The sequence below is a fragment of the Rutidosis leptorrhynchoides genome, chromosome 3 (genome assembly GCF_046630445.1).
Source record: "Rutidosis leptorrhynchoides isolate AG116_Rl617_1_P2 chromosome 3, CSIRO_AGI_Rlap_v1, whole genome shotgun sequence".
NCBI classification, from domain to species: Eukaryota; Viridiplantae; Streptophyta; class Magnoliopsida; order Asterales; family Asteraceae; genus Rutidosis; species Rutidosis leptorrhynchoides.
In genome coordinates this window covers 186794468-186816234 of record NC_092335.1, presented here as the reverse complement: position 1 = coordinate 186816234, position 21767 = coordinate 186794468, and the positions used below count along the sequence as shown (strand labels likewise).

At 31.4% G+C, this 21767-nt stretch overlaps 2 protein-coding genes across 2 annotated transcripts; one reads left to right on the top strand and one right to left on the bottom strand.

The window, feature by feature from the left end:
- The first annotated feature begins 7527 nt into the window (after positions 1 to 7527).
- Positions 7528 to 10754, top strand: LOC139897099 (uncharacterized). The gene is made up of 5 exons (XM_071879752.1): positions 7528 to 7811; positions 9205 to 9316; positions 9442 to 9534; positions 9616 to 9813; positions 10366 to 10754. The coding sequence occupies exons 1-5, from the start codon at positions 7528 to 7530 to the stop codon at positions 10573 to 10575; spliced, it is 897 nt and encodes a 298-aa protein (XP_071735853.1). The 3' UTR covers positions 10576 to 10754.
- An 866-nt stretch (positions 10755 to 11620) lies between these two features.
- On the bottom strand, positions 11621 to 14541 carry LOC139897097 (vesicle-associated membrane protein 724-like). Its single transcript, XM_071879751.1, has 5 exons — positions 14293 to 14541; positions 13149 to 13290; positions 12945 to 13065; positions 12027 to 12089; positions 11621 to 11951 (listed from the first exon to the last, which is right to left on the bottom strand). The coding sequence occupies exons 1-5, from the start codon at positions 14480 to 14482 to the stop codon at positions 11802 to 11804; spliced, it is 666 nt and encodes a 221-aa protein (XP_071735852.1). The 5' UTR covers positions 14483 to 14541; the 3' UTR covers positions 11621 to 11801.
- Positions 14542 to 21767: the final 7226 nt, after the last annotated feature.

Below are 21767 nucleotides of genomic sequence, written 5' to 3'. Positions count from 1 at the left end.
TTCGAACTTGTTTTGCAGTTTTCTGTTAAATTGACGATTGTTAAAGTTTTTAATAGCAATTTAAAACAAAATTTGTGTTATAACTTTTGTCTATTACGTACTCAAAGTTAAAAATCAATTTTTTTTTGTATCGTAACACAGCAGCGAGCTGTACATGTATTTTTTTATATAATTTTTTTTTTAACAAAAGTGATTTGCACAGGTTAATTACAATTCGGTTACAATCTTAAAAGTAAATTTTAAACTCACTGATATGGGTATGGAACCATGGTCGATTGATTTAGTCATGATGAGGAAGGAGATGAATAACAGAATCGGTTTATATTTATTTTAGGATAGTCTAATATCATAAAAGCTGGAACTGCCCAGATGGTTTAGAGGATTGATGGGTATTCGAGAAGTCGGGGGGTTTGAGTCCGGGTGTTGGCATTTTTTTTAAAAAACGTGCTCTTTAAAGGTAGTCCCATTTTATTTTATTTATTATTATTATTATTATTATTATTATTATTATTATTATTATTATTATTATTGTTGTTGTTGTGGTTATTATAAATTAATATTGTTATTGTTATTAGTGTTATTAGTATTATTATTGCTATTAGTAGTATTACAATTATTATTATAAGTATCAAAGTTTTTATCATTATTATTATTATCATAATTATAAATATTGTGTCTATTATTATTATTAGTATTATTATAAGTAGTAATTATGATATTATTATTAAATTTATAACTTAATATTATTATCATGAATATGTTTAATTATGATTATTATGACGATAATACAAACTATTAGTATTTTTAGTATTAGTAACTTTTTGTAAATAATAGAATTGTTAGTATCAATATAACTATTATCATTAAGATTATTAGGAGTATTATTAATATAATGATTAAAATCATCATCATGACTATCATTAAAAATAAAAATTGATATTTTTACAAGTATTGTTATTAATATCACTCTTATTATTATTAATATAATTATTATTAACATTATTATCTTTATTAGTAATAATAAGTATTATTAACGTTATCATTTTACCATGACAAATATTATTTTACTATTATTATAATTACTAGTTTCAACAAACAATATATATACATATATATAAAGATATATTTAATATACAAAACTTAACCATATTAATATTATTATATATACACATAGAATGAAAATATAGAAATGAAACTTATGAAAGATTTAAAAAAAAAATACCAATTACATCACCAATAATATATATATATATATATATATATATATATATATATATATATATATATATATATATATATATATATATATATTCAATTGCAATCATATATTAATGAATATACAAATGATATAGGTTCATGAATCCGAGGCCAACCCTGCTTTGTTCAATGTCTTCATATGTATTTTTACTACAAAATACAGTATAGTGAGTTTCATTTGCTCCCTTTTTAATTGCTTTTGCAATATATATTTTGGGCTGAGAATACATGCAATATTTTATAAATGCTTTACGAAATAGAGACAAGTTAATTTAGTTATATGTTATAAGAGCATATAAGCGCGAATCCTAAAGATAGATCTATCGGGCTTAACACCCCCATCCTGTAGGCTGCACTAGACATAAGTGCTAGTGGGCGGATGTTTAGTACTTCGAGGATTTATTTATACACTTGCGAGTGTACATATCCATCTTTGCGAAGATGACTTATTATATTATTGTTAAGGTTGGTTACTGAAGCCTCAACATAAGCAGAACGGTTTTATACACTTGCGAGTGTACATATATTTATAAACGGAAATCTTGTGGTCTATTAATATATTGAAATGATTGTTATGATAAACCTATGAACTCACCAACCTTTTGGTTGACACTTTTAAGCATGTTTATTCTCAGGTACGAATTAAGTCTTCCGCTGTGCATTTGCTCATTTTAAAGATATTACATGGAGTCGTTCAAGACATATAGAGGTCTGTACCTCGCAATGGAACCAGTTGTTGAAGACTTCATCCAGGTGGATTAGGACGGGTCATCACAGTTTTCGCACCAGGACCAAAACCCTATTTTCTTCGTGAACAAACCCACAAACGATCGCCATCCCCCACCTTGATCACCACCTTGATAACCCATAACCACCATCCTCGGCAATCAACGCAGTCGTTGCTATCAGTGTTTTTACAATTGCCATCATCACCTACAATCATCTTCAATTCTCTCTCTTCTTTGTTCTATGTATATATATATATATATATATATATATATATATATCGTGTTTAATCACGGCTAGAACAACAAGAACCATCACCTCGTCACCATTGAAACCACCAACACAAATATTGCTGCTACGCTGGTTATTGCTTTCTGTTTTTCTGATTGACCGGAAATCACCAAACCACTTTCATCTTGTTCCTTGTCCGAGAACAAACACCACCGAACCACCATCTCTTCCACCGCCAACTTCAACACCATAAACCATCACAAACCGCTGCTACATTACTGCAAATCGATCGCTGTTATTTAATACTGCAGCTGCTATATTTTTCTGTTTAAGGCGGCTGTTTGTTTTATTCTTCTTTTACTTCCTGTTACGAGGATTAGAGTAATTAAAGACAACGATTATGGACAATGATGATAACGAATAATTGATGGATAGTATGAGCTGTAAAGAGAGAAAAATTATACGTTTTTTGTCCCTGTGTTTATCAGACGAGCCCCACACATCGTGCAAATTATATTAAAACTCGGTTACTAGGCTTTCGTTTTATTGAGCCAATAAAAACCTTGTGTTGTTGGGTTGATTAAGTGAGATGTGGGCTGATATGTTTATATTGATTGAGCCATGTTCACAATCACTTAGCTCGATTACTAGGCTGCTGCCATTTCCTTTTGTTATTTTTTTTTACGATGCCTTCTAGATGAGGACTGAAATGCAATGTAATGATGGTATTATAAGGACGATGATGATTTGGTGATATGTTAATCGATGACGAGTAGATGATGATACTATTATGAAGATGTTGATGATGATAGTTGATTATGATCATTATGATTATGATATAGGAATAAAAGAAGATGATTAAGATTATGATCATGTCATGATCATGATTAAAGATGAGGAGTTATTTTGGGGTAAACGAATGGTGATAGATGATGATCATGTAAAACGATAATGATTAAGATAATGGGTATGATAATAAGTAGATAAACAGAATCGGAGGAATGGTTATGAGATTTGTTGGGTTAGCGAGAGGTCTCGGGTTCGAGGCCAGGCAGTGATGCATTTTTTTAGAAGCTTGTTTCTTCAAAGGTTGTATTCTAAAATTATTATTTTATTATTATTATTATTATTATTATTATTATGATTATAATTATTATTATAAAAATAAATACATTTTATTATATATATATATATATATATATATATATATATATATATATATATATATATATATATATATATATATATATATATATATATATATATATATATATATATATAATATTATTATTACCATTATTAACATTATTAAGTATTATTAGTATTAAGAATTTTTATAAAAATTTAGTGTTTTTATTGTAAAAATAATACAACCTTTTTATTTTATTATTATTACTATCATTATTAAATTTTTTATATATTTTATTATTATTATTATCATTTTTATTATCAATATTGACATTATTATTAATATTATCATTACTATTGTTATTATAAGTATTATCATCATTAAAACTATCATCATTATTATTATCAATATTACTACTAATATTATTATCATTATAAGTATTATTATTTTTAGAATCATAATTATTATTATTATCATTATTAAGTTTAATTACTAATATTATTATAAAATAATACAAACTTTCATTTATTATTAATAATATTATTTTATCAAATGATTTTTAGTTACATAACACTATAGTTAAAACGTATAACATATCTATATTAACGTTTTATAATAAATACTAATTATTTAGTTAAAGTACATAAAATAGAAATATTTAATTTTCTTATTGACAAAATATATAATTTAACAATTATATTACTAATAATATGTAAATTTAGTTGTTCGATTACAAGTATATGTGTTAATATATAAAAATGATATAGGTTCGTGAATCCGAGGCCAACCCTGCATTGTTCAATGTCGTCATATGTATTTATACTACAAAATACAGTATCGTGAGTTTCATTACTCCCTTTTTATATATATTTTTGGGACTGAAAATACATTCGCTGATTTTATTAATGTTTTACGAAATAGACACAAGTGATCAAAAACTACATTCTATGGCTAAATTATGAATATTGAATATCACCCCTTTTAGCTTGGTAACCTAATAATGAGGAAACGGGTATGGCCCCTAATTGACGCGAATCCTAATATAGATCTATGGACCTCGACAAGTTCCATCCGGGGTACGGATACTTTAGTACTTCGAGATTATTATTATTATACAGACGAGAGGTTCTGTTTGGAGATATTCTATGCATTAAAGTTAAGTCGGTTATCAAGCGTTCACCATATGAATGATTTTTAATTCGCAGGTTATGCGTACTATTTTTGTACTCGGGTTACGTGTACAATAAAATATCCGAAATCTTGTGCTCTATTAAAATGATGGAAATGAATGTTTATGATAAACTAATGAACTCACCAACCTTTTGGTTGACACTTGAAAGCATGTTTATTCTCAGGTTTGAAAGAAATCTTCCGCTGTGCATTTGCTCATTCTAAAGATATTACTTAGAGTCATTCATGGCATATTTCAAAAAGACGTTGCATTCGAGTCATTAAGTTCATCAAGATTGATAAGAAGTCATTGATAGTTTGATATATTATGAAATGGTATGCATGCCGTCAACTTTCAATGTGATGAAAGTTTGTCTTTTAAAAACGAATGCATTGTTTGTAAAATGTATCATATAGAGGTCAAATACCTCGCGATGAAATCATATGTTATTGTATTCGTCCTTATGGATTAGGACGGGTCGCTTCATTCTAATTCCTCTTTTGTAAGAGACAACTCTGGCGACCAAGAATTTAATATGATCGGAATAGATCTAATAATCCATGGGCCATTTTCTAACACTCCATTCATACCCTCTTCAGTATTGAACCTAAAGAAGTAGAACCCTTTCGCATTCATCATGATTTTTTCTATGCCAAATTTCTTCCATACGTTCAAAGCATAGTTCTTAACAACCGGATACGCTACTCGTTTACCCAAAAAATAACCATATAAAGTATTAGAGTACCTTTCCTTTGCCTCCTTAACCGAAGCTAATGGTATTTCAACATCAACATCATCGTCCAAGTCCTCCTGTCGTTCCATATATCGAAAGTTGACTTTCAACGGACCCTGAGATTTACAAAACATATTTAAATAAGTAGGCTTTTTCACAGGTTCTACGAAACCTTCTGTCACAGGACTACAAAACCTAAAAGGGACAAATTTACTGCCTATTTTTCTTTAGGTCCCTTAGTGCTGGCTTTAGTGTTTTCTCTTTATGTCATAAGTTTTGTCATCATCAAATAGGGGGAGATTGTTGAGTCCCTAAAATAATTAAGGATTTAATTATGACAAAACAGAATTTTTTTTTACTAAAATGTTATGTGCAGCCAGCACAAGTTTGTTTATGTATAGACAGCAGATCTCGCTGTGTCAAGTGTTTAGTATGCTGCCTAGTCTACCAGCACAAGGTAGACAGTATTCTTTAATTAGCACATGATGTGTACCCAGCAATTCAAGAATATCAAGTGATTCGGCAATGAAGAACCAGCATAGCTGGAATGCAGCTTACTACACAAGACAGCTATGCTCCATTACAAGCATAGTGGTTTCCTGAGTGGTCTACATCAATTGTACTATTCAACAGAAGTCAAAGACAAAGTTGAATAGAAAAGGAAACGTATCGGCGACTGACAAGTGACCTTACAAGACCACGTGAGAATGCAGAAGTTTAACGCATGTGCAGACATGTGTTATCCTTTGTCAACTCCTAGAGAACACAACATTCTATTTGTTTAATCAAATAGTGGTGCCAAACCGAATTGTGGTGTTCCTGCAAATAGCTACCAAAGAGGAAAGAGGAGAGCACGCTCTCTGATGCAGTTGTCTCCACAAGTACAGACATTCTATGTACCAGTGGATAATAGAACAATTACACGGTTAATAGGACTACTATAAATTGATGTATCCACTATTGTAACAACTAGTGGTGTGGGTTTTGTTTATTTAGAGTCCAAAACGTGTAATAGCTTAGAACACCCTCTGTAGCTATACTTAGGTAAATCTGTATCAACCAACTATCATTCCGCCGAGGATAGTTATAATTCTTTGTGATTTAATCAATAAAGAATAAACCATTGAAAAATTACCTTTGACTCTATTTAATTTAATTGCTTGAATACTAAACTGTCTAAACTGCTTAAGTTAAAAAGAAGAATTATATCCCCCCCCTCCCCTTCTACAATACTCCTGTTGTTTATCAAGGGACCAACAGTAACAAACTGTCGTAACAAACTCTCTTGAAGATTCGGGCTGACGTGGCACAGACGCTCTACTCGTGTGCTAATGCCCAGATACTTTTGGTGTCCGTGTGCAGGCTATAGGGTATCCTACACACTTGGCCAAGTGGAAGGCCTTACGTGTAAACACAACCTTTAAATCGTCAAGTGTTTCTTCACTGCATTCTCCATCCGGATGATTTTTTACACGAATTCGCATGTTAGAGTTATATCCGGCACTTTCTATCCGGCTAGCTCCCAAATGTCTTTCATTGTTGTTGTTTATCCGATTTTTGCCTAGTCTGTGTATGTCATACTTTCTCCTGCCATATGTTTATCTGGCTAGCGTCAGGTGGCTTGTATGTCACCATTGTGTATGACAGACGGTTAATTTGGTTTTAACTATTGTCTTGTTCTAAGTTGGTACCTGTACATATTTTTGTATTCATCCGATGTTTTATTTAATAAATGTAAGTAAGTTTTATACGAATAAGGCTTATTTGAAACAGATTATATATGTATATCATCAGCTTTACAACTTCACAAATGAATTAGACCACTCTTATCCATGACACCTGTCATGGAACCACATTGCTGCCACATCAGCGACACCTCATTGATTTCTTCCTAAGACTTAACCATCAGACTCCCTGGTATCCATGACATACCCTTTTACCATCAAATGGACCCATCTAAATTAATTAATTAATACAATGTACCACTCTTTATCCGTATTTTACAAATATATAAAATAAATCAGCGTGATGCAACATTGCTATGCAACGACATTTTCTTTCGCGGTCATCCAAGGAAACTCCTTTGACACCTTGCTAAAATTGGTGCCGTTGAAGGAAGCTCCAAAGAAACCCCCAACGACGGCCCGCTGCAAATGGTCTTACTACTAGTTTTTCTAGTCTTATACCAATTATTTACGAGCATAAAAAGGACTTTTATATAAAAAAAATTGCGGGCATAAAAAAATTGAATGATTGATGGTATAACCGGATCATTTATCAATGGAAGCATTTTATCTTTTATGGTCAATCATCTCCACCACACTTACCTCCATCACTCTCTCCCTCCTCCTTCACTTCCGCCGTCTCCTCCGTCACTCGCCGCCACCAACTTCAGTCGCACTTTATGATGGTACAGTCTGGCATGAACAACGTCGTCCCGTTCACCATTCTTTCAAGTATCATGTCCGTTACGCTTTCATTGATCTTGATCACACATCTCACCCACCACCTGACCATCTTACCCCTCAACAAGCTCGTGATATCACTCAAACCAACGGTCCCGTGTAAGTATATAATAATAACTGTATACGTACATATAATGATAATGATTATGATTATGATTATATAATTTATAATTAATTTGTATTCATTTATCATTTTCTTTTTCGTGCATATAGGGTTACAATTAGGTACAAATGAGAACCAATAAATTAAGTTGTAAACACACTAAATTACATATGAATATATTTAATATTTATATTTCTGTTTATAAACAATTTACTTGAAATTCAAGGGACTAATAGAGTGATGTTGCGCGACAATTAATGATTTGAAAAAAAATTAAATTTCTTTTTAAAAAAAAATTCAATATGCAGAATCACATGTGATTGAGTTTTACAATCACATGTGATTTACTACATGTCAAATATAATCGCACGTGATTAAAAAAAAATTGAATTTTTTTTTTTTGCAATTATATGTTAATTATATGCGATTATCGCGCCACATGTGGCTCTGATTGATCTTGGATCTCAACTTAAAGGTTGAATTCATTTAAATATTTTATATTATATTATTATTATTATTTTTTAATAAAATAAAACAAAAAATTGTTAGAAAACACAAAATGCACATTTGAACATACGTTCACATGTTAACGTAAACAAACGGGCACACGTGAACAAAAATATAAAAAAATAAATTTTGAAGGTAATATTAAGATTTTTTTTTTTTTTTCCAGACGAGTTTGCATTTAACCTGTTTTTACCAATGAGGTTATAGCTTAATGGTACCGGTTTGAGCATGAGATTCGAAGAACGTGACTCGGGTTCGAATCTTACCATGGGGTTTTCTCAGCTCTAAATATGCGGCCCAGATTCGAGTAGGTGTTGTGGGTTTCCTCAGGGGCGAAACTATCTGAGGGCAGGGTGGGGCGCCCGCCCCCAATGGATTTGCAATTTTCAGTGTAAAAGGATTTTTCGACTTTACCCTCAGCGGATTTTTTTTGCCCTAAAACCTACATATTTTGCTCCAAAACCTTCAAATTTTGCCCAAAATTCTTGAACTTTTACCCCAAAACCTTCAAATTTTACCCCAGAACCTTCAAATTTTGCCCAAAAATCTTCAAATTTGTCAAAAAAACCTCCATAATTTGCCTAAAAACCTCAATTTTTGCCCCAAAACCTCCATATTTTGTACAAATAATTGCTATGGTTATAAAAAAATTTTTGCACCCGGTGAAAAAATTCCTAGTTCCGCCATTGGGTTTCTTCCTGACATGTGTTCTGTATATGATCGGGTGGGTGGTTCCACATGTGCTTGACCCCTCATGTGATTGAATTTAAGCCCTAAAAATTTGTTGCTTATCACGGTTCTTGCCATTTTGTTGGTTCTCGTCTGAACCTTTGACACCATATATATGTGTATTAACTAACCTTAGAACGCATCCTGATGCAGTTTCCTCTTGACGATTCCTCCTAGTGTAGGATACGAGCAAAACCCGTTGAGTTTGTACTATTGCTATGATGAAGTAGACTCAACAATATGCTTAAACAAGTGCATTGCCGAGGTCTGTAAATAACAATACATCTTTCTAACTGATTTTATCTGCTCGAATATAAACGGCTTCTGTCAAAGATTATTTCTTTCTTTCACTTATCTGTTTATAATGTTATTTGTGGTTTTGTGCTTAAGGTAACCAATACACCATGGGGAGAAAGAGTACAGTTTGTTTTCAACCCAAATTCTGATTTAATTGCTAAACCACTTCATGTTAGCCCTTTCATGGTATGTATCTATATCATATTTGTAGGTGTAAATGTAATTTTTTCCGGCTGTCAGTTTGATTAATTGTAAGTTTAATTATAGGATATGCTCGGGAGCTGGAACATAAAAACAAGCGTACCAGGGGATAAACTTATGGTGAATATTACGGTTAACCATCCTACTTTTGGTAACTATTTCACTGCTTCGTTAACGGCGAATAAGATATCCTCGTCATCCGTTGAGCATGCTGTTTTCTTCTGGCTAATGCCTCATAAAGTTGCGTTGTGGATATATTGGCACGTATGTTTCTTCTTTTCCGATTTGCAAGTTTCATTCTACTAAGAAAATATGAACTTGTATCATAAGATCTGTCAAAGGGACAAAAAGGTGTGTGCGCGTTTGCTGTTATTAAGAAAAAAAAGACTATTTATTAGGTGGTATTTGATCTCGAAAAGCTTTAAAATTTGAAAATAATCTAAGAGGGGAAACAAGTCAAACGGGTTGAACGGGCTATAAATTATCAAGTTCCTTTTTCAATATATACAATATTCTAAATCAACAACAACGATACTCAATTCAATCACTGTGAGATGTGAGGTGTGAGGAGGTGAGATACAGACAATCTGATTATTATTATTATTATAGTACTAGTAAAGTTGTAATGTTTTCTGTTTTGTGGCATATTATGTTTTTTAGAACAAATTTAAGATGGACTAAATGTGTGTGTTAACTCGGTTCGCATTAGTAATGAACCAATTCAACATGTTACAATCAGCCCGCTCATTTTGACACCTCTATTGTTCATCATTGAAGCCATATGGGTACCTCAACTGGTCATACTGTCTGACACAGGCTCTGAAACTCTGGTGGAAAAATGTGGCGTTTATTCAGCATCCTAGGTATGAAACTCCGTCGTACAAGAAAGATGCAGTGGAACGCGACAGATTTCTTGGGTGCTGCCCAGCGTTTGCAACACAAATAAATAATCACGACCAAGTTGGACAAAATCGCCAAAAGGATCGTTGGTTTAAATGGAGAGATGCTAAATGGCCCTGGTGCTGATCAGACTGTGTAAGCCACCTTCTTTGTTGTTAAGTTACACTAAACCAATTTATTAAGATGTCACATTGAATGTACAATTGACTCCTTCAGGAGTTACTGTTCAAACAAACATATTGTTATTTTATATTTTTTATTTGTTATCTAACATAATGCAACTAGTTTATTCATAATTGCTTAAAACCTGTACTGCTTTCCATTTTGAAATTCAAGTCATTTTCTGTTAATTGCACATAATTGTGTTTATATTGTGTACTAGCATCATAATGATGAATGATATTGATTAAAACCATGGTACCTTATCCATATATATAATCAAGTGCAACTTGAAATTAAATATGGTTTCTTCCATTTCAATACTTTACAGGATGCCTGATAACAAGCTGAATATATAATACACTCGCATGTTATTTCATCCATTCATTCCCTGTTCAGTATGACATTGCAGAATGGAATAATAATTTGTCATTTTACATTAAACGGAAGTAACTCTTATGACCACATCCATTGGATCCAAATCCATAACCAAAGTACAAAGAAACTGTTTTTTATACCATTTTTTATACATATAGATCGAACAACGTAACGTTAGAAATAGGATACCCGGGAATTGAGATCCATAGCTTGGAAAATGAGTCCATTGGGTTTGGTATTTAATCAATCGGGTCCATAAAAAAGTTAAAAGAATGGGTTCAATTTAAACCAAGATGAAGCCTAACAAATATATATAACGTCCAACGGTCCTTAATGGGTATTAAGGGGTCTTTAACAAGATTTTAAAAATATTACTATCTAGAGGCTTTACGAGTTTAAGAAAGTTTGAGAAACGGGTCTCAACCCGAACCGACTCATTTAGACACGACTCATTTGACCAATCTAAAAATTCTGACCCCCTCAACCCATGACCCATTTCGACCCAAATCCATTCAGGTCTCAACTCAACCGACCCGTTTATAGATATACCAAACTCGGCCTGTTGTTATGGTTGATGAGGATGATCGCGAATTCCCTTAAAATAAGCAATCGTAATATCTTGAAAATGAGAGAGTAATCCATAAAACTATTGTTTGTTATTTCACACTTGGTAGCACAACAAATTACAATGAGAGAAAAAATGTAACTAAAAGAGAGAAAAATGGAACTTAGTTTCACTCTGTCTCTCAAACCATACAAGACAATTTTACAACATTTTAGCCTGCCTCTTTCTTCATGAAACTAATAAACATTAATCAGTTGGTGCAGTCAAAACCATGGCAGATTGAAAGCCAAATAACAAGGACTAATAGCAGAAGAATACCAAGAACAACTAGTTTTATTTTCATGTTCTGATACCACATCTTTCTTCGAATTTTTGAACCCGCTTTCTTGAATTCTTGTGCCTGATGATATACAAATAACAGTTTATGTAAATTACAACCTTGAAACTTGATAGCAGAAATAAGAAATGAACATACCGAATCACGCAGATTTTCAGCTTTTCCATTTAAAGTTTTAAGGTTTTCTCCCCTATCAATAGCCTGAAAAATGAGGTCAAACATTCTTGATTAAATCATCAGAGCTACTAAACTACACACCTTATATAATTATAATAAATTCAGAATAACTAAATTCATTAACATTACATTCCAGTTATTAAGATATTTTAAAATAAAACTTGAAATCATTTTGTACCTCTCTTGTTGGTACAAGTTTGTAAAAGTGGCAAGTTGGGAACGAGTTGGTCCGGACGAGTCGGGGAAGAGTCGGGCGTTTTTTAAAGTTGACTTTTAGTACGGAGTAATAAATAAATCACACACGCACGCGCGCACGCGCGAGCGCACACACACACACACACACACATATTACGCATAAATATGTCAAACATAAAATATAATTATTTCTAACATAGATATAGGGCACAAAATCTAATTTTAAAAGATTTAAAATATTTGACCAACTTTGACCGACTCAGACCCGTCTAGACCCGAATTTGACTCGACTTTTTAGCGTTGACCGAATTTCTAGGCGTTTTTGGGTGAAACGGTACGGGTTGGTCCCCAAACCAACACGTCAGCCGATACAGCCGTCTTTTACAACAGTGTGTTTGTATAGGTATATGATGTACATTCATAAAAGAGCCACAATACTAAGTTTTGAGTGTTCAGAAAATAAATCATTATTTGGTTTTAAAATTACCTACATTGGACGCAATCAGATGTGAGAAAACTGATTATTCAGATAAATATGAAGTTATATAACCATCTATAGGTTCAATAACTGATTATTCTATTATAATTCTGATTCTTCAAGTAGCAATTATAATCACTTTAAAACACATTCAAAGTTCTTCAAACAATCCCTAAATGCAATTTCAATTATTGGAACTTGCTTACCTTATCTATATTATCCAACATTATACTTTTAACTTCTGAAACTTGTGCTTTCACCTTTATCAGCTTCTCAATCTCATTTGCATGCTCAATAATATACTTCATGTGCTCTTTCATTATTGGGCTGCAAGCTCAAATGGTTTCAGTATCAATTAAAATTACACATACATAACATGATTATATAAAAAATCATTCGTCTATACTTACCCAAAGTCCTTGTTGAGACTTTTAGCAACTGCTGTATCTGCTTTACCACCACCATATCTTTTCTTAAAATCTGCTCGCACACGTTCTAGAAATGCAATAGATATTTGCTTGCCAACCGATTCCTTTGCAACCACACAATAAGCTGAAATTTCAAATTGAGTAAGCAGTAGTCATTCAACTTCTTGACCAAACATCCTAGGCTCCTAGCAATTTCAACACTTCATATGATTTTTGTATTTTATTTTTAATAAACCTACTCAATACTTGGTGCTTGTTTAATTTCTTTCTTTGGGAGATGAATGTCAATGTGGATATGGATGTCAATATGTAGTAACTTATCAATGAAGGTGTTGTTTTTTTTCACGTCTTATGTTTGTGCGTCTGCAGACGTTTATACTGCAGACTGTTTTTCTGAAGACATAAAATAAAATAATGTCTTATTCTATATGCAAACTCAAAGACTTAGAAATATGCTTCTTAGTGTTACAGGCAGGATTAAGTTATTTTGCAGACATAAAAACAAACAATCTCTCAATTTATTTTGCATACTAAGTTATGTAGACTTTAATGCATCATATAATTCTGAATTAGTAACAAAATGAGAGAAGAATCACTCAAAATGGGAATCTTATCAATGTTGGTTTGTTTTTGTTTGTTAGGTTCGTTTGTTTAATTTTGGTTCGTTATGTTGTATGTTGGTGTAGTAGGTTGTGCTTTTGCTCTGTGTCTGTTTGGTGATTGATGAAAGATTCCCATTTTTATATTTTTCTTCGTTTTTTCGGGAAAAAAAAATGTCTACTCAGGTATTGAACAATAATAATTTAGAATACTAGTAGAATAAAATCATTAGCCACAAACACCATATTAGAACAATCTAGCAAAAAGCTGCCCTGTTTTCACCCTCAACATACCCTACCTTTCTAAGGGCACTTTACTCTTCAAATCTACTACCAAATTTCAGTCATATCAATATCAATTCAAATCAAAACCCTAGACCCCAGAAAAAAAGTTTCAATATTTCCTCATACCCATCAAACAAATCAATCAATAATTTCATAAAATCTTAAATTCAATGCAAATTAAGATCAGATCCAGCTGAAAACACAACAAGAACACAAAAAAGGGTACTAACTGAATAACTTACCATATCCATCTTGAACCAAGAAATTAAAAGTATGGTGATCACAATTGTAAGTAAATTTATTGTTGGTTGAAGGTAGTTTTTGAAGACACTGAGCTGCAATAGCTGGAAAATTGCCAGTAAACTCAGTATATTCAGCTAAAACCATGGTGCCTCTAGCTACAAAACTGTAAATAAAGGATTCTTGACCCATCAAGATTGAAACTTTTTAGGTTTTAATTTATGAGTTTCTTTTTTGGGGATTGAATTGATTGATTGATGGTGGGAAAGAGAAATAGAGAACGAATTGGAAAACCCAGTGAGGTGAGTGAGCTTTCTCAATTGTTCCCTACAACAGAGTCCAACTTTCACATTTTAAGTAAAGTATAAAGTAATGTCTATTGATATCATTTTTGGAGGCCAAATTGCCGGAAAAAAAACCTTTGTGCATTTTATGGAGTGGTAGTGAAATGAATAATAAAAGTACGGGTTTGTTTAAACGAAATGTTATAGGTATTATATACTAAAAGACGGAAGAAAATCGTACTCTTTATAGACACCCGGAATTTGGTCGTTTCCTTCACATAAACCTCAAAAAAGACATCCGCCTCATCAATAAAATACAAAAAAACCCACCTACTCTTCGTCCTAGGAATGGCAATGGATCGGATATGGATCGGGTGATGCCGTATCCATATCCATATCCATTTAATTTTTGTTTATCCATATCCATATCCATATCAATTTAGTTTCAGGTCATCCATCTATATCCATATCCAGTGAATTAAGCGGGTTAATGGATATTCAATGGATATTAAAACTTTGTTATAATATTTTCTTATATGTGACTAAGACAAAAAAAAATAGTATAGCAATAATGAATATAACATGAAATCTGTAAGTGTTATAATTCAGTAGGCTTATAACTACCTTTAATGGTTATAAGAACAAGGAGAGAAAAAGAGAGAAGAAGGAGAGAAGAAATATTGATATTAATATTTCAAGAGAAATGGTACAACTTAAATGGCTACCATACATGTCTATTTATAGCATAAAATATTACTATGCAAGAAATATAATAATAATAAAATTAACATCCAATCTAAATATTTTATAACACTCCCCCTTGGATGACAATTTTATTAGAGAATAACTAGTACTGCCTCGTTAAAAATCTTGCTAAAGAAAACCCATTGGGATAAAACTTTAGCTAAGGGAAAAAGAGTGCAGCATAGAGTTGACTCCCCCTCAAGTAGGCAACGTCTGAGTTGTTACATCTTCTAAACATGCCTCATGTCAATATTATGAACGTGTGTTCTGAAAATAGCAGTTGGCAGTGCTTTGGTATAAAGATCAGCAGAGTTGTTGATTGAACGTATCTCATTTTAATCTGGTTGTCTTTTACGAGATCTTGAGTATATGAGAAGAATCTGAGGTTTTCATCTGAAACTGTATCATCTAAATCTTTTATGTACAAGTTTAGCCCCTGTGATTTGTCTACAGTCTCCTTCATGGTTTGCTCAAACCCTTGTTTCAATTCCTATTCCCTTGTAGTTTTTTCTGAGCCTTACCAACATACCATTCTTTTCCATCAAACTTATGACCGTTAAGACCGTCTATGGCTTTGGCGCCTCGTCAGTATTTATATTTTGTTCAGTCACTTTTGATACTCTTCTTTCATTTGTATTATGCAAGCTGCATTATTTTCATATATAGTTGTTGGTGAAGATAGTTGTTAGTCTTTTATAGCGTTCTAGTCCACAAGAATCAATAATGATTTGTGTCATTGATCTCAACCAAACACATTTTCGAGTAGTTTCATATAATGCAATCACTTCGTCATGATTTGATGATGTTGCAACAAGTGTTTGTTTTAAGAACACCATGATTTTGTGGTACCTCCATTTAGGAATATATATCGAGTTTGAGATTTATCTTTATGAGGATTTGATGAATGACCTGCATATACATAATCAACCAAATCTTGTTTTGAAACGTTAGAATAAAATAATTTTAAATCAGCAGTTTCTCAAGGGTATCAAAATATGTGTTTGTCCCATTCCAATGTCTTTTTGTAAGGACTGAGTTGAACCTTGTCAACAAAATAACTGCAAAAGAAATGTCAGGTCTTGTATAATTTGTAAGATACATAACAGTCCCAATTGTACTAATATATGGAACTTCTGATCCGTTAATATCTTCATGATCTTCACGGGGATGAAATGGATCAGTGTCAATATTGAGTGATCTAACAACCAATTGGTTTTATCTTTAAAAAAAATGTTTTAAAATCTTTTCAGTATAAGTTGTTTGATGTACAAGTAGACCATTAGGCATATGCTCAATTTTCAATCCAAGGTAATACTTGGTTTTTTCAAGATTTTTTATTTCAAAATAATTCTTTAGAAGTTGAATGATTTCATAGATCTCTTTATTTGTTCATATGATGTTAAGAACATTGACATAAACAACTACGATCTCATATCCGAACATTGTTTTTATAAAACATACGTGCAAAATAAGTTTATATTTATACCCTTTTTTTTTATCAAGTAGTCATTTAATCGGTTATACCACATACGTCCCGTTTGTATAAACTCACTTAGAAATCTTTGTGATTTAATGGAATATATTCCCTTGGGTTTTACATTAACATTCATGAGATGCATTTAAATAACTACCAGGTTGATTAAGTATCTAATAAGTAATTGTATCCATTACAGGGGGATAATTTTTCCTCCTAATTCATTTCTGGTCTTTGTGGGAAATATTGAGTTACAAGTCTAGTTTTGCCTTGTAACTTCATTTGCACATTTCTTTTCTGATAAAAATTCATTTGTATCCCATACGTTTCACATCTTTAAAAGTGATAACGATTGATCCGAAAACTTTTCTTTTATCGAGCGATTCTAATTCAGCTCTTATTGCTCCTTTCCATTGAGCTCAATCATGTCCATTTTGTATATTCAATGACAGATTTTAGTTCCAGATCATCATCTTTATTCATGATGTCATTGTAACATTATATGAAAATATCTCATAGAGATTTTAGTTTCATTTCGGTTCCATAATATTGCATAATTTATCGCAATTTTAGTATTTACATTTATCAATATCCTCTGCAGAAGGAATATTGATTTGTGGTTCTTCTTGAACACTTTCTCTTACCTCATTATCAGCTGATTTTCTTTTTCGAGGATTTTTATCTTCGGAACCAATTGATCTTCCACGTTTGATGCGTGGCAAAGACTCAACAGTGACATTATTGCCAGCTTTTGGAATTTCAGTTCGAGCTGGAGCATTTATCGCTGGTATATATGATTTAGTCACTTTTTTATATCTGTAAATGCATAAAGTAATTAATTTGCAAGTTCTTGCATATGCATTATTTTTGAACTTTCGTTTCACATTCTTTTGTGCAAGTTCAATATACCTTAATTGATGTTCGCATCATGAAGCATCATTTTATTTTTTATTTTTATTTCTCTCCCTAATCTAGGGAACAATGTTTTATTAAAAATGACAATCAGCAAAACGTGCTGTAAAAACATCACCCATCATGGGTTCAATATATCTTATGATTGAAGATGTTTTATATCCAAAATATATTATCATCTTTCTTTGAAGAACCATTTTATTGTGTTGTGGTGATACAATTGGAACATACACTGCACAACCAATGTTTTAAGGTAGAAAATATTTGGCTCTTGGCCAAAATCAAGTATTAAGTGAAAATATTTACGACTTCCACATGGTATAATGCGAATTAATGTCGCAGCATGTAAATTTACATGTCCACATATAAATATTGAGAGATTTGTACTCATTATCAATTGTCTAGTTATTAGCTGTAAGCGTTTATCTATTGATTCAGCTAAACCAATTTTGTGTATGCACATGAGCAACTGGATGTTCAACAACAATCCCTGTAGATATATAATGATCATTAAATGCTTGAGATGTTAACTCACCAGCATTATCAAGTCTCATCCTTTTAATGGTGTAATCAGAATAATGTGTTCTCAATTTAATAATTTGTGCAAGAAACTTTGCAAATGCCATATTACGGCTTGATAACATACAAATATGAGACCATCCGCTAGATGCGTCTATTAGAACCATGAAATATCAAAATGGTTCACATGATGGATGAATTGGTTCATATATCTTACCTTGAATTCTTTCAAGAAACATTTGTGATTCTTTTTCACAATATACTTTTCATTAATCACCATATGTGCTTTCCATTAATCACCATATGTGTTTTTTTTTTTTTTTATAAATCACCATATGTGTTTTTTTTTTATCATATATCCTTTTCACCATATACGCTTTTAATCATATGCGCTATGTTTTTCACCATATGCGCTTTTAATCATATGCGATTTTCATCATATGCGTTGTGCTTTTCATCATATTCGCTTTTTATCATATGCGCTTATCATATGCGATGCGCTTTTTATCATATGCGCTTTTTTATGTGAATAGTAAATTAATTAATTTCGTTTTACTATTCATATGAATTAATTTAGATTTACTATTTTGTTAATTGAGTAATATATATATACATCATATACTTGTGACTCCGAAGGCTCAAATGAATTTGACCATATAGTTATACGTTGTACCTTGCACATTAATTTTCAGTAGAAGCTTTAGATGCATATTATTTTCAGTAGAAGCTTTAGATGCACTTTTTTTTTTAATCACCAAATACCACAAACACTTTGTTTGCGTTTGTTCATAGTCATCAATGAAAACCATTTTCTTTAATTTTATTTTATACAATAAAATTAACGCATCATTATTCTTTTCAAAAACAATAATCTATTGTTATTGTTCACTTGTGCCATGTTTAACAACAAAAGTCAACAACCTCTGTCTTGTTTGTTGTGGCAACCAAAAACAACCTTTGCTTTTGTTACCGAGAATCCAAGACCAAAAAAAAATTAATTTTTTAATTAATCTTTTATCAAAACAATAAATGATTTTATTGATCTACGTTGATATGGCCATAAAGAATTGACGGCTGACCTACTTTTGTAAGTGTATTTCGGCTATCATCCCGAAAAAGCACAACGACCTTTTTTTTTTATGAACTATTTGTTTCATATCTAGCTTAGACAATTATTGTGAACATTTGGTCCCTATAAGAGCATTTATTTTTTAGACTTTTAGTTGATTTGTACTTGTCACAATTAGGGATAGCACCCGCGGGTCGTGGATGCGGATCCATTGGATCCATCACCCGTACCCGCGGATTTTTTTTAAGAGACATCCAATTGAACCCTTGTTCGTTGAAACAATTTGACTATATTTTTACTCCCCATTATTAAACGGGCCATTTTGATGCACACTCTTAAAAAAAAAAATTTGTTTTTTAAGTTTTATTATTCAACCTCCTTTTTTCAACGGTCACGTTTTTAACAAAACATTTGACAAGTTTGAAAAAAAGTTTTTTATTGATTATCATCAAAAGTTTTCTATTGTCACTCTACTGGATGGAATTATGGCATACAACCAAAATTGCAACCCAACACTACATAAGAACAAAAAGGTTGTTTTTAATTAACATATGTATATGTGTTAAACTCGGAATAATAATAACTTATTTTAGAAAATTAACATAAGACATGTTGAAACATTTTTGTCACATTTAGCTCATCAAGTCTAATACTTATCATTGATAGATTTTATCACGTCCAGGAGATGTTTACTTTTTTCTTGTATTAAGTCCTACTTTCATTTACCTTTGTTTGGAAAAAAAGTTTTTTTTTTACTTTGCTTTCCCCCTTTCTGTAAAACTCATTTAAACACTTTCTTTGTTTTTTTTTAAAAAAAAACTTCCTTTTTTTTACGTTACCCGTAAATTATAAATATATAAAAAAAAAATTTTGTTTAAATTTTTTTTCTAGTTTTTAAAAGGCCACTTGACCAATTTTTTAATTCTTTCACAACACCTGATATCGTGATCGTGACCTTTCACCAAAGCAAGAGATATTCTTGATAAACTAAACACGGACTCGTGTTTGAAATTGTCGGCCACAAAAAAATTCATTTGATAAAAATATATATATTTTTTTAGTTATAGAAGGAGACCACTTCATTTTCAATATTTCATTTTTGACAAAAAAACTATTCCATTTTACCATCCCCTTTTTTTTTCTTACTTTAACTTTTAAGATATACTTTTAATAAAAATACAAACTACTTTTTCTTATTTTAACTTTTAAGATTTACTTTTAATAAAAATACAAACTACTTTTTGTATTTTAACTTTTAAGATTTACTTTTAATAAAAGTACAAACTACTTTTTCTTATTTTAACTTTTAAGATTTACTTTTAATAAAAATATAAACTATTTTTTTATTTTAACTTTTAAAATTATAAATTTAAGAATAAACATTAGTATGCATGAAATAAATAATGATTAATTGCATAAGTAATCATAAATGTTAGATAACATATAAAGACCCCGTCGTATTCGTATTGATCGGAATTAATCTCGACCCATGGTACCGTGTTGTCAAATGACGTGTTGCGTACATAAAGTACCGTATTGTCAAATGACATGTTGCGTACAATCATGAGGTCTTATTAACATAAATATAAATGTTAGTGAAGTTAATAAGAGTTAGATTACAGAAAATATAATTCAGGCGGTATAACCGGCCATATATAACTTAAATAACATAAATATAAATGTTAGTGAAGTTAATAAGAGTTAGATTACAGAAAATATAATTCAGGCGGTATAACCGGCCATATATAACTTAAATAACATAAATATAAATGTTAGTGAAGTTAATAAAAGTTAGTAAACATAAATGATAGTTAGGCGACAGTGTCGACCATATATAATTTAGGTGGCAGAGCCAACCATATAATAAGAACAATACAAATGCACTAAGAACTTAATAAAAATTAGTAGTTCAAAATGTTAGTAGTCCAAAATTTGATATGTCCGAGTCTGAAAAACCTTAATAATTTCATACCTTGATTAGTGACTCGTGATCGTTTGAGATATCCTTTGATTACACTAAGCTCTTCGTGCTGATAACGTGTTATAATTCAGTAGGCTTATAACTACCTTTAATGGTTATAAGAACAAGGAGAAAAAAAGAGAGAAGAAGGAGAGAAGAAATATTGATATTAATATTTCAAGAGAAATGGTACAACTTAAATGGCTACCATACATGTCTATTTATAGCATAAAATATTACTATGCAAGAAATATAATAATAATAAAATTAACATCCAATCTAGATATTTTATAACAGTAAGTTTATTTTGTTAGATATAAATGTTTTATTGTAATATATTATAGTTATTTGACAAAACCGGGATATCATGTGGATATCACCTGATCGGTTGGCCATGGCCATTCCTACTTCGTCCCTTCTTCTCCCCTCTCCTTTTCTCTTAGCGATTGTTCTCCACATCTAGGGTTTGCGATTCCGTTGCAATCATTGCGACTAAACACTGGGTTTTTCGATTT